The 13,173-nt window shown below is 42.2% G+C and overlaps 1 protein-coding gene across 3 annotated transcripts; it reads left to right on the forward strand.

Annotated features, from left to right (window-relative positions):
* The first annotated feature begins 1,728 nt into the window (after positions 1-1,728).
* LOC115105262 (uncharacterized) lies at positions 1,729-10,575 on the forward strand. Of its 3 annotated transcripts, none has more exons than XM_029627073.2 (6): positions 1,729-1,966; positions 7,754-7,837; positions 7,946-8,275; positions 8,535-8,762; positions 8,855-8,981; positions 9,089-10,575. In XM_029627073.2, exons 2-6 carry the CDS (start codon positions 7,786-7,788, stop codon positions 9,123-9,125), a joined length of 774 nt encoding a protein of 257 aa, XP_029482933.1. In that variant the 5' UTR covers positions 1,729-1,966; positions 7,754-7,785; the 3' UTR covers positions 9,126-10,575. The 3 variants fall into 3 exon arrangements, with proteins under 3 accessions (XP_029482933.1, XP_029482924.1, XP_064866124.1); XM_029627064.2 differs by lacking the exon at positions 1,729-1,966 and adding an exon at positions 2,003-2,309; XM_065010052.1 differs by lacking the exon at positions 1,729-1,966 and adding an exon at positions 2,341-2,443.
* The last annotated feature ends 2,598 nt before the right edge of the window (positions 10,576-13,173 follow it).

Raw genomic sequence — 13,173 nt, forward strand, 5'->3', positions numbered from 1 at the left:
TTCTAGAGCACTTGCTCAAAGACCTCCTTTCTCCTCATGATCCCAACCAGAGTGAGCGATCCAGTGGTTCCAGGGTTCAGGCCGTCGCCAAACCTAGCCTCCCCACAGCCTCCCCACAGCCAAACCAGAGACAACTGTGAAGAGCAAGAAGATGTCCTTTCTTCAAAGAAAAAGGTAGTGTACATTTCCTTTGATTATCCAGAATTAGTTCACATTGTGTGCATGTAATCCGTATGGGTAACTGATGAAGTCAAGAGAAAATGTCAATTCCGGAAAATAGCAGAATAAATTGTCAGGTTATATTATATGTTAATTGTCTTCCTCTGTTTACATGTAAACAATCAGAGTGGCAACAACGTGGATCCATGCCCCTGCTGTTGCTGTGGACTATAACAGTGAATATCAGTTTTGACCTCTCTCTCTTTGTGGCAATATTCTCTACATGCACATACAATAGGGACATTATTCAAAATGTCTTACCATCCTGTGGTATGGTGTTGGTGATGTTGAATGAAATGAATACTGAAAATAACAAAAGAGTGGTAGTGTTAATATTTATTTCAAACCCTAAAGCAATTACCACCTTCATCTGATCATCTGTCCAGGTGCAATGCATACAGTATTTGCTTGACTGATATTCCAAAGAAATGTTCTGGTTTTCATTCTCCAGGGCTACGACACAACAGATGACACCAGCACTTGAAGAGAGTTCTTCCCGTGTGTATCAAAAATGGTCCAACACCCAAAGGACATCCAGCCGACGTGACACAACTAAGGGAAGCATTGGAGTCAAAATATGGGCCAGCATCCCTTTGGACCCCTTTCGACACCTTCTAGTCCATGCCCGAACGAATTATGGCTGTTCTGAGGGCAAAGGTTAGAGGTTAGAGGGGGGATCTGTATTAAGGTGTTCCTAAAGTTGATCGTTTATAGCCGGTGTCACGTCTTGGATCCTACCATTTATTTGTCAGTGTTTTATGGATGCATTTGGATATGTGTGCACATGGAGGTGTGTACGGGGATGGACATGTGTCTAGGCGGGTGGATGTGCGTCTGCTTGTCCGAGCGCATGGACATGGGCTCAGTAGGCCCGAGGGTAACGTGGCTCCTTACTTAGATGTCTGAACATCTTTGACAATATAGATAATTGTTTGAGAGTGGACCTCTATGTATTCGAAGGGATGTTGACTGATATGTATGCATTTCAATATCTTTCCTGCAACAACAACAAAAAGTACCCTATCGTCATCCTTGAGTAATGATTCCACAATAGAAAATAACTCAAGTAAAGGTCAACCAGTAGAATACTACTTGCGTAAAAGTCTAAAAGGTATTTGGTTTTAAATATACTTTAAGTCCCTTAGGAATGTAGTGAAGTAAAAAGTCAACATTGTCAAGAAATTGTTTTAAATAAAGTACAGATACCCCAAAAACCTACTCAAGTAATACTTTCAAGTATTTTTACTTAAGTACCTTACAACACTGGCAATTAATGTAGGAATGATAATTGAAAGCGAGTGTCTTGAAAATACTGTTTCATCCAATGTAGGGTTCTAGCAGAAGTCTGGAATTGTTTCCTTTTTGAAGGACATTTGTGTGCCTGGCACAGTATCCATACAAAGATGAATTAAAATGCATGAATATTCAGTCAGGAGTACAAGCTGGAACAATGGAGTAGGAGTTACAGTAGGAGTTACTCCCTGTTACTCCCCTAGCACCTGCCATACTGGATTGTGAAAAGGGAAGAACTGGTTCAACACTTACATACAGTATCTATTTTAAGTGCCGATATGCAGTGAGTTTGTCCTTCAACCAGGAAATATTAGGCAAGAAAACAGAAACACATCAAGCTAACCTGACTTTTGTATTACTGAATAACCTGGATGCCGCTGCTTCTGTTTTAGTTGTCATGTTTGGCATGACAACAAGTTGAAAGGAGTGCTACAACGGAATCACTGGCACCCAGGCAAGTGTTACAATCAACAGTAACCGTGAGCTCAAGGTTTGACTAGCCAAATGAGCACTGGAATTTGGCCATGTTTAGAATGTCTGATAATATCAGGTGCAAAATAATGAACGGAAGAGATTAACAGGAAAAGGATACAGTATTACATAATATAGGACGCCGCCACAGAAATAGACTCTGTGTCTCATTGTACAGTAGTACAGAACTGTACAGAGAGGGTTCAAATGTTTCATGAAAGGTTTGCATATTTTGATAGCGATTCAAACCTTCGGTAAACTAAACGGCGCAGAGTCAAGAGAGTTAAGAGACGGAAGAGCAGCTACTGCTGTGGATACATTCTCTTGTGAGTAGAATAGTCCTCCTTTGCTCTTTCTCCTTTTGCTTTCCAACCTATTTTGTTCTCATCTACAATGCCTTCGGAAAGTTTTCAGAACCTTTGATTTTTTCCACATTTTGTTACATTCCAGACAGGGTTGGGTAAGTTACTTTCTAAATAAAATCCGTTACAGTTACAAGTTACCTGCCCAGAATTGTAATCAGTAACGTAACTTTTGCATTACCCAAACTCAGCAACGTAATCTGATTACATTCCGTTACATTTATATTACTTTGCCCTTAAGAGACACTAGAAGAAGACAAATATGTATGTCACCAATTGAACAACATCTATTGCAGGATAAATCAATGTTAAAGTTTATATAGCTGGCCATATATGGATGCTACATTTTACTTTATGGGTTGGGTATGTAGGCTTCTTCTAACCCATCGCTTTCTACTCCATATAATAATACCATTAAATGATATCTTTACATTAACCAAAGTCTATCAGAATTCCAGTCAATGCAATAAATGTTGTACCCCTTGATCTTCAAGAATAGGACTTGGAAATATGGAAGTATAGATTTGCCAAATTGTTTTCCCTGAGCATGACCCCAAATGTAAGGACTTATTAGCCAGCCCTACTCTGTTGTTTATGATTTTGTTGTCATGGAGGACTGATTGGGCTCGTTGATTCGAGATGAAAAATAAATGCTGCGCTCATGGAATTGCATGCTTTGCCAAGAGTGTGCAAAACTGTCATCAATGCAGAGGGTGGCTACTTTGAAGAATCTAAAATCTAAAATATATTTTGATTTGTTTAACACTTTTTTGGTTAGTACCTTATTCCTTATTTGTTATGTCATAGTGTTGATGTCTTCACAATTATTCTACAATGTCGAATCAAGTAAAAATAAAGAAATACCTTTGAATGAGTAGGTGTGTCCTGACTTTTGAAGGCTACTGTATGTATAATTTATAAATCCAAGAATGGATGTAGCAACTACAGATTGCCCCTTTAAGTATATCAAAAGTGTGCAAGTTTGAGCATGTGTCTATTAGGCCTATGGATATTTTTGTTTTTATCAGCATGAATTAGACTGAGCAATAAAAGCCCCACTTTTATTCCATAGGCTGGGATCCGCACTATGCAGCTGTTGTAAAAGCGCATTTTTCAATGGCTGTCCACTGGTTTCAAAAACAAGGATTGATAGACAGCGTAAACTTCTTGAATTCAACCATTATTGGGTTCAAATACACATTTAGATTTGTGAACAGCAATCCACAACAACCACAAGGAGCAAATAGCTAAGTGAGAGAGCAGCAGTGTGATGCCCATCAATGCGCCATGTAGATATCAATAATAAGTGATATCCGTATCATCGCAGACTACACCACTACTGTCAACTTTACCTCCAAGCGTTTATTCAAATTGGATAACCTTTGGATGCCGATAGCAGTCACACCATTGGAAGACACGCCTATTCCTGCACATTTCCCGCGGTCCATCAAACACATTTGATGTAGCATCATATTGGTCTGATCAGACTCGCTCAGGTGGAACAAACTTAAACTTGCACCATTTTTCAATGCTGATTTGAATATCATTGAGAAAACGGAAAAGTGTCAAAGATTTTTTTTGCGCAAACATCCTTTCTAAATGCAAAAGTAATCATCTAGCTTTTCAAAAGAATCGGTAGTCTGATTACAATATTTTTGCAGGTAATGTAACGGATTACAGTTCCGTTTTTTGCACATGTAATCCACTACTCCCCAACCCTGATTACAGCCTTATTCTAAAATTGATTAAATACAGAAGAAAATCCTCAGCAATGTTCACACAATACCCCATAATGACAAAGCAAAAACAAGTTTTCAGATATGTTTGCAAATTTACATAAGTATTCAAACCCGTTGCTATGAGACTCGAAATTGAGCTCAGGTGCATCCTGTTTCCATTGATCATCCTTGAGATGTTTCTACAACTTGATTGGAGTCCACCTGTGGTAAATGCAATTGATTGGACATGCTTTGGAAAGGCACACACCTGTCTATATAAAGGTCCCATAGTTGACCGTGCATGTCAGAGAAAAAAATGAGTTGTGTCGAGGCACAGATCTGGGGAAGGGTACCAACATTTCTGCAGCATTGAAGGTCCCCAAGAACACAGTGGCCTCCATCATTCTTAAATGGAAAAAGTTTGGAACCACCAAGACTCTTCCTAAAGCTGGCCGTCTGGCCAAATTGAGCAATTAGGGGAGAAGGGCCTTGGTCAGGGAGGTGACCATGAACCCGATAGTCTGATATAGCTCTAGAGTTCCTCTGTGGAGATGGGAGAACCTTCCAGAAGGACAACCATCTCTGCAGCACTCCACCAATCAGGCCTTTATGGTAGAGTGGCCAAACAGAAGCCACTCCTCAGTAAAAGGCACTTGGAGTTTGCCAAAAGGCACAGAAACAAGATTCTCTGGTCTGATTAAACCAAGACAAACTCTTTGACCTGAATGCCAAGCGTCACGTCCTGAAGAAACCTGTCATCATCCCTAAGGTGAAGCATGGTGATGGCAGAATCATGCTGTGGGGATGTTTTTTAGTGACTGGGAGACTAGTCAGTATCGAGGGAAAGATGAACGGAGCAAAGTACAGAGAGATCTTTAATGAATTCCTGAGCGCTCTGGAGCAGGTTCTCAGACTGTGGTGAAGGTTCACCTTCCAACAGGACAACAGCCCTAAGCACACAGCCAAGACAATGCAGGAGTGGCTTCGGGACAAGTCCCTGAATGTCCTTGAGTGGCCCAGCCAGGGCCTGGACTTGTACCCGATCGAACATCTCTGGAGAGACCTGAAAATAGGTCCCCATCCAACCTGATAGATATTGAGATGATCTGCAGAGAAGAATGGGAGAAACTCCCCAAATAGAGGTGTACCAAGTTGTAGCATCATACACAAGACGATTTGAGGCTGTAATCACTGCCAAAGGTGCTTCAACAAAGTACTGAGTAAAGGGTCTGAATACTTATGTACATTTTATATATCTGTTTTTTATACATTTGAAAAGATATCTAAAAACCAGTTTTTGCCTTGTCAATATGGGGTATTGTGTGTAGATTGATGTGGGGGGGGACAATTGAATACATTTTAGAATAAGGCTGTAACATAACAATGTGTAAAAAGTCAAGGGGTCTGAATACTTTGCGAAGGCACTGTAGATGGAAAGTGTGGCCTATGTCAAAAACTGCTCTAGATGCGTAGTATTGTTTTATATCTTGTTCGCCAAAGAACCATCCTTAAGGGAAAAAAATGATGTCAAGCCCGTTGAAACACATTTGATGTATTGTTAGGTCCTAATTATTAGAATAAGAACTGGACGGACACTGTAAAACTTAAACCAGGTTTATTAATCCCAGAGGATCGAACAGCTGAATCGACAAAAACACATTTCCTCCTGTGGTAGTATACATACCCCACTTTGGGTGGAGTTTCCTCCTTATAGCAAAACATTGTATGTTTACCGCTAGGCAGAAAGTTAAGTGACATGGGCAATAAACGGTTCCTCCCCTTATAAGTACTGTCACATGTGACCGTTTTCCCTGTATTTAACCCCTCCCAAGCTTAATTATGGCACCCCTCATGTCTCTATTCTAACTAATGCTTAATAATATAACTAATGATTAAGAATAGTTAAAGCTCAGAAATACAAACCCATAAGTATATAGCTAACAATAATATACAGTGGGGCAAAAAAGTATTTAGTCAGCCACCAATTGTGCAAATTCTCCCACTTAAAAGGATGAGAGAGGCCTGTAATTTTCATCACAGGTACACATCAACTATGAAAGACAAAATGGAGAAAAAAAATCCAGAAAATCACATTGTAGGATTTTTAATGAATTTATTTGCAAATTATGGTGGAAAATAAGTACTTTGTTATATACCCTTTTTTGGCAATGACAGAGGTCAAACGTTTTCTGTAAGTCTTCACAAGGTTTTCACACACTGGTATTTTGGCCCATTCCTCCATGCAGATCTCCTCTAGAGCAGTGATGTTTTGGGGCTGTTGCTGGGCTGTTGCTGGGCAACACGGACTTTCAACTCCCTCCAAAGATTTTCTATGGGGTTGAGATCTGGAGACTGGCTAGGCAACTCCAGGACCTTGAAAAGCTTCTTACGAAGCCACTCCTTCGTTGCCCGAGCGGTGTGTTTGGGATCATTGTCATGCTGAAAGACCCAGCCACGTTTCATCTTCAATGCCCTTGCTGATGGAAGGAGGTTTTCACTCAAAATCTCACGATACATGGCCCAATTCATTCTTTCCTTTACACGGATCAGTCGTCCTGGTCCCTTTGCAGAAAAACAGCCCCAAAGCATGATGTTTCCACCCCCATGCTTCACAGTAGGTATGGTGTTCTTTGGATGCAACTCAGCATTCTTTGTCCTCCAAACAAGACGAGTTGAGTTTTTACCAAAAAGTTATATTTTGGTTTCATCTGACCATATGACAGACATTCTCCCAATCTTCTTCTGGATCATCCAAATGCTCTCTAGCAAACCTCAGATGGGCCTGGACGTGTACTGGCTTAAGCAGGGGGACACGTCTGGCACTGCTGGATTTAAGTCCCTGGCGGCGCAGTGTGTTACTGATGGTAGGCTTTGTTACTTTGGTCCCAGCTCTCTGCATGTCATTCACTAGGTCCCCCCGTGTGGTTTTGGGATTTTTGCTCACCGTTCTTGTGATAATTTTGACCCCACTGGGTGAGATCTTGCGTGGAGCCCCAGATCGAGGGCGATTATCAGTGGTCTTGTATGTCTTCCATTTCCTAATAATTGCTCCCACAGTTGATTTCTTCAAACCAAGCTGCTTACCTATTGCAGATTCAGGCTTCCCAGCCTGGTGCAGGTCTACAATTTTGTTTCTGGTGTCCTTTGACAGCTCTTTGGTCTTGGCCATAGTGGAGTTTGGAGTGTGACTGTTTGAGGTTGTGGACAGGTGTCTTTTATACTGATAACAAGTTCAAACAGGTGCCATTAATACAGGTAACGAGTGGAGGACAGAGGAGCCTCTTAAAGAAGGAGTTACAGGTCTGTGAGAGCCAGAAATCTTGCTTGTTTGTAGGTGACCAAATACTTATTTTCCACCATAATTTGCAAATAAAATCATAAAAAATTCTACAATGTGATTTTCTGGATTTTTTTCTTCTCATTTTGTCTGTCATAGTTTAAGTGTACCTATGATGAAAAGTACAGACCTCTCACATCTTTTTTTAGTGGGAGAACTTGTACAATTGGTGGCTGACTAAATTATTTTTTGCCCCACTGTAGTTGTTTTTGTTGTTGTTTGATTTGACAAATTAATCAATAGCATTTCGCCATCAAATCCCCTCAAATACATTAGAGGGATATGCCTCTGCCCCTGACAATGTGAGTGATAGAGTGCAAGTTTAAATGCTGTTACACACTCTTTCTCCTCAGCATTGTAAAATCTAAATGGCTCTGCAGATGTGATGGAAACATGGCATATCCTGGTCTGGCGTATTTGTCTGATCCTGGCCCTCTGTGAGTTATTTTTTTTTCGTCAGTAAGATATTGCAGTGCAAAAATAACTTTATGGTACAGTAATGTGTACATAAGACGTACAGTAATTCCTTGTCTATCTTTCCTCAGTGCCGCACCTCCACCAGTGCCTGTCAGTGCATTTCCAGAACAAGGATCTCCTTTATGTGGCTCTGGGGAGAGACCTGGTCCTGCAGACCCAGTTCCAGATTACACCAACAGAGAAGATCGTCATGGTGATTTGGGACTACACGACTGAGAAGGGTCAGGGACAGGTCAGGCTGGCCGATCACCAAGATTCACCTGGCAATCCAATAGACCAGAAGGGGGCCTTATTTAGGGTGGAGAATATAAGTTCATCTAACTATGGAGTCTACATCATCACTGTGACTAACCAGATGGGGAACGAGGAAGAAGCAAAGATACTTGTTAGAGAGAGTGGTGAGAAACAGTTACACCAATAATTCTGGTCACTATCTAGATTTAGTTTGGGTCATATACTGTGCAATCTAATAAAGTCCCATTACCTTGACATTATCCTCGGTCACATGCTTTCACCTCACCTTCCGAACAATGTGAGTGAAGCCTCGGTACGGAGGCTACCCTTATGTGCAGAACTACGTAAGGACGCAATAACCAATATCACTATATTTGGACTATTTGTTCTGCCTAACTTTTTATCTCCCTCCCTCTCGCCTAGTTGCTGCTCCTGTGGCGTCTCTGTCCCTCCAGTGTGAGGTGGCCAATGACAGGGCACAGTGGGACAGCCCAGTGGTTTCCTGGTTGGTGGATGGGGTAGAGGTCTCCAATCAGACAGCCAATCTCTCTGCAGATGGCAGGAACCTATACATGTCTGGAATGAAGGGCCACAACTACACATGTGTGGTCAACAGCAGTCTGGGGACTAGTGTTACAAACTACATCACTGGTATACATGCATTATGACTATGACTATTATGACTATTACTATGACTATTTTGAGTTTTTTTTAGTATTTCATGCTTCTTTTCTGTGGCCTAGATTCTTCTACACCATCCCAAAGTAACCAATCCTGTGAGACTTGGTGTGTTGTAATATTGGCCACCATCGTCATCATCATCATCATCATCATCATAGTGATTCTAAAGAAATGTGGATGTCTCTCCTGGTAAGATTACACAACATCAGCTTGTCTTTTACAGTAATACATGAATAAACTACTGGTATTCTGTTTGGTACAGGTACACTTTTCACATTGCTGTGTGTTATTAACAGGATATGCAAACAGCGGAGGACGAATGGGATTATATGACTTTAGGAGGTCCCTCGCGTTCCATTATCAGTCTTATGACATTTTGTTGCACACTGAACGATCACACAAGTCTTTGGCACAGATGGGCACCTGCGGAGATGGTATGATATGAGAAGTTTAAATGTAATATTCTATTGCAGTATGTCACTCTGCCAGACACCAATGATCATTCCTATTAAGAGCAGTGGCCCTATTCCGCATCAATAAAATATATTGATATGCCTTTTTATCTAATTAAATTGTATTTGTCACATGTTTAGCAGATGTTATTGTGGGTATAGTGAAATGCTTGTTATTGGTGTATTTGTATGCTGATTTGTGGTATTTGATGCAGTGTCTACACGTATATTTTGACTTATTATATCTTTGTATCTTTTTGTTAAGTACTGTATGCCATCACATTTACAAGTTAAAATTAAACCTAAACCTACTTTTGTGATGCCTATGTATGATATAAAGCAAATGGACAAATGCACACTTTGTTACAAACTCAGCAAGAAAATAAACCTCCTCTCACTGTCAACTGCGTTTATTTTAAGTAAACTTAACATGTGTAAATATTTGTTCGAACATAACAATATTCAACAACTGAGACATAAACTGAACAAGTTCCACAGACATGTGACTATTAGAAATGGAATAATGTATCCCTAAACAAAGGGGATCAAAATCAAAAGTAACAGTCAGTATCTGGTGTGGCCACCAGCTGCATTGAGTACTGCAGTGCATCTCCCCCTCATGGACTGCACCAGATTTGCCAGTACTTGCTGTGAGATGTTACCCCATGTTGGATTCTGTATTTTACATTATAGCCATTAGCATATATATGATTAAATATTATCTGATGTTGGTTGTGTGAGGTGTCTGCATTTGTGCACTGGAGCATCATTATGAGATTAAACAACTGCTTGCTACTTGCCTGTTTGTGTGTGACAAGAACTGAGTAACATGGTGTGACCTGCATGTTGCAAAACTGTAGATAACAGCCCAGCAGATGCTTTGTCCTTGTGTTTGTATGTAACAATATTGAGCACATGGTGTGACTTGCTGTATCTTACAAAGTTGTGATAGGGAGGGGTGGTCATCACAAGGTTTAACTGAGATGGAAAAATACTGAACAACACAATAGCAGGAACTGAGCAACTGTTATAACTAGGGGGTGATACCAGAACAGTAGGAATCGACAGAAGGAGGACTCCAAGAAGCGCCAAGAGGCGGGGACCCGCCTGAGCGCCTGCGATAGGCTGGGCAAGTTTAAACCACGCCCAGCCTCTACTGTGATAGGCCAACAGATGGGTTGGAACTATGTCTATCACAGTATAAAGAATACTGTTTACATACATCCTGTCAGTTCTCTGTTCTGCCCTGCGTGGTATTACAGTGAGCCTGTATATACGAAAGTTGCATTTGCCATTTATTACTTAGCTAATAAAAAATACATAGTATACAATCGGTGACTCATTGTTATATTTATCCTGATACCAGATTCGAATTTACACAACCCTAACACCCACTCTTCCACCAAGGCACCTGCAAGTTCCCAGACATTTATGGGGCGAATGGCCCTAGCCCTCACCCTCCGATCCAACAGGTCCCAGACGTACTCAATGGGATTGAGATCCGGGCTCTTCGCTGGCCATGGCAGAACACTGACATTCCTGTCTTGCAGGAAATCCCGCACAGAACGAGCAGTTTGGCTGGTGGCATTGTCATGCTGGAGGGTCATGTTTTTAAATTTTTTATTTAACCTTTATTTAACCAGGTAGGCAAGTTGAGAACAAGTTCTCATTTACAATTGCGACCTGGCCAAGATAAAGCAAAGCAGTTCGACACATAGAACGACACAGAGTTACACATGGAGTAAAACAAACATACAGTCAATAATACAGTAGAAACAAGAGAGTTTACAGTCTAACCAGACACCTAGGTATTTTTAGTTGTCCATGTATTCTAAGTCAGAGCCGTCCAGAGTAGTGATGTTGGACAGGCGGGCAGGTGCAGGCAGTGATCGGTTGAAGAGCATGCATTTAGTTTTACTTGTATTTAAGAGCAATTGGAGGCCACGGAAGGAGAGTTGTATGGCATTGAAGCTTGCCTGGAGGGTTGTTAACACAGTGTCCAAAGAAGGGCCAGAAGTATACAGAATGGTGTCGTCTGCGTAGAGGTGGATCAGAGACTCACCAGCAGCAAGAGCATCATTGATGTATACAGAGAAGAGAGCCGGTCCAAGAATTTAACCCTGTGGCACCCCCATAGAGACTGCGAGAGGTTCGGACAACAGACCCTCCGATTTGACACACTGAACTCTATCAGAGAAGTAGTTGGTGAACCAGGCGAGGCAATCATTTGAAAAACCAAGGCTGTCGACTCTGCCGATGAGGATGTGGTGATTGACAGAGTCGAAAGCCTTGGCCAGATCAATGAATACGGCTGCACAGTAATGTTTCTTATCGATGGCGGTTAAGATATCATTTAGGACCTAGAGTGTGGCTGAGGTGCACCCATGACCAGCTCTGAAACCAGATTGCATAGCAGAGAGGGTATGGTGAGATTCGAAATGGTCGGTATTCTGTTTGTTGACTTGGCTTTCGGAGACCTTAGAAAGGCAGGGTAGGATAGATATAGGTCTGTAGCAATTTGGGTCAAGAGTGTCCCCCCCTTTGAAGAGGGGGATGACCGCAGCTGCTTTCCAAGCTGCTTTCCAATCTTTGGGAACACGAAAGAGAGGTTGAACAGGCTAGTAATAGGGGTGGCAACAATTTTGGCAGATAATTTTTTAGAAAGAAAGGGTCCAGATTGTCTAGCCCGGCTGATTTGTAGGGGTCCAGATTTTGCAGCTCTTTCAGAACATCAGCTGACTGGATTTGGAGAAGGAGAAATGGGGAAGGCTTGGGCGAGTTGCTGTGGGGGGTGCAGTGCTGTTGACCGGGGTAGGGGTAGCCCGGTGGAAAGCATGGCCAGCCGTAGAAAAATGCTTATTGAAATTCTCAATTATAGTGGATTTATCAGTGGTGACAGTGTTTCCCATCTTCAGTGCAGTGGGCAGCTGGGAGGAGGTGTTCTTATTCTCCATGGACTTTACAGTGTCCCAGAACTTTTTTGAGTTAGTGTTGCAAGAAGCATATTTCTGCTTGAAAAAGCTAGCTTTGGCTTTTCTAACTGCCTGTGTATAATGGTTTCTAGTTTCCCTGAAAAGCTGCATATCACGGGGGCTGTTCGATGCTAATGCAGAACGCCATAGGATGTTTTTGTGTTGGTTAAGGGCAGTCAGGTCTGGGGAGAACCAAGGGCTATATCTGTTCCTGGTTCTAAATTTCTTGAATGGGGCATGCTTATTTAAGATGGTTAGGAAGGCATTTAAAAAAAATAACCAGGCTTCCTCTACTGACGGGATGAGTTCAATATCCTGTCAGGATGAGCCTGCAGGAAGGGTACCACATGAGGGAGGAGGAGGTCTTCCCTGTAACGCACAGCGTTGAGATTGCCTGCAATGATAACAAGCTCAGTCCGATGATGCTGTGACACACCGCTCCAGACCATGACGGACCCTCCACCTCCAAAGCAATCCCGCTCCAGAGTACAGGCCTCAGTGTAACGCTCATTCCTTCGATGATAAACGCGAATCCGACCATCACTCCTGGTGAGACAAAACCGCGACTCGTTAGTGAAAAGGACTTTTTGCCAGTCCTGTCTGGTCCAGCGATGGTGGGTTTCTGCCCATAAGCGACGTTGTTGCCGGTGATGTCTGGTGAGGACCTGCCTTACAATAGGCCCACTAGCCCTCAGTCCAGCCTCTCTCAGCCTTTTGTGGACAGTCTGAGCACTGATGGAGGGATTGTGCGTTCCTGGTGTAACTCGGGCAGTTGTTGCCACCCTGTACCTGTCCCGCAGGTGTGATGTTCAGATGTACCGATCTTGTGCAGGTGTTGTTACACGTGGTCTGCCACTGCGAGGATGATCAGCTGTCCGTCCTGTCTTAGGCGTCTCACAGTACGGACATTGCAATTTATTGCCCTTGGCCACATCTGCAGTCCTCATGCCTCCTTGC

The sequence above is a fragment of the Oncorhynchus nerka genome, linkage group LG3 (assembly GCF_034236695.1).
Source record: "Oncorhynchus nerka isolate Pitt River linkage group LG3, Oner_Uvic_2.0, whole genome shotgun sequence".
Lineage (NCBI taxonomy): Eukaryota > Metazoa > Chordata > Actinopteri > Salmoniformes > Salmonidae > Oncorhynchus > Oncorhynchus nerka.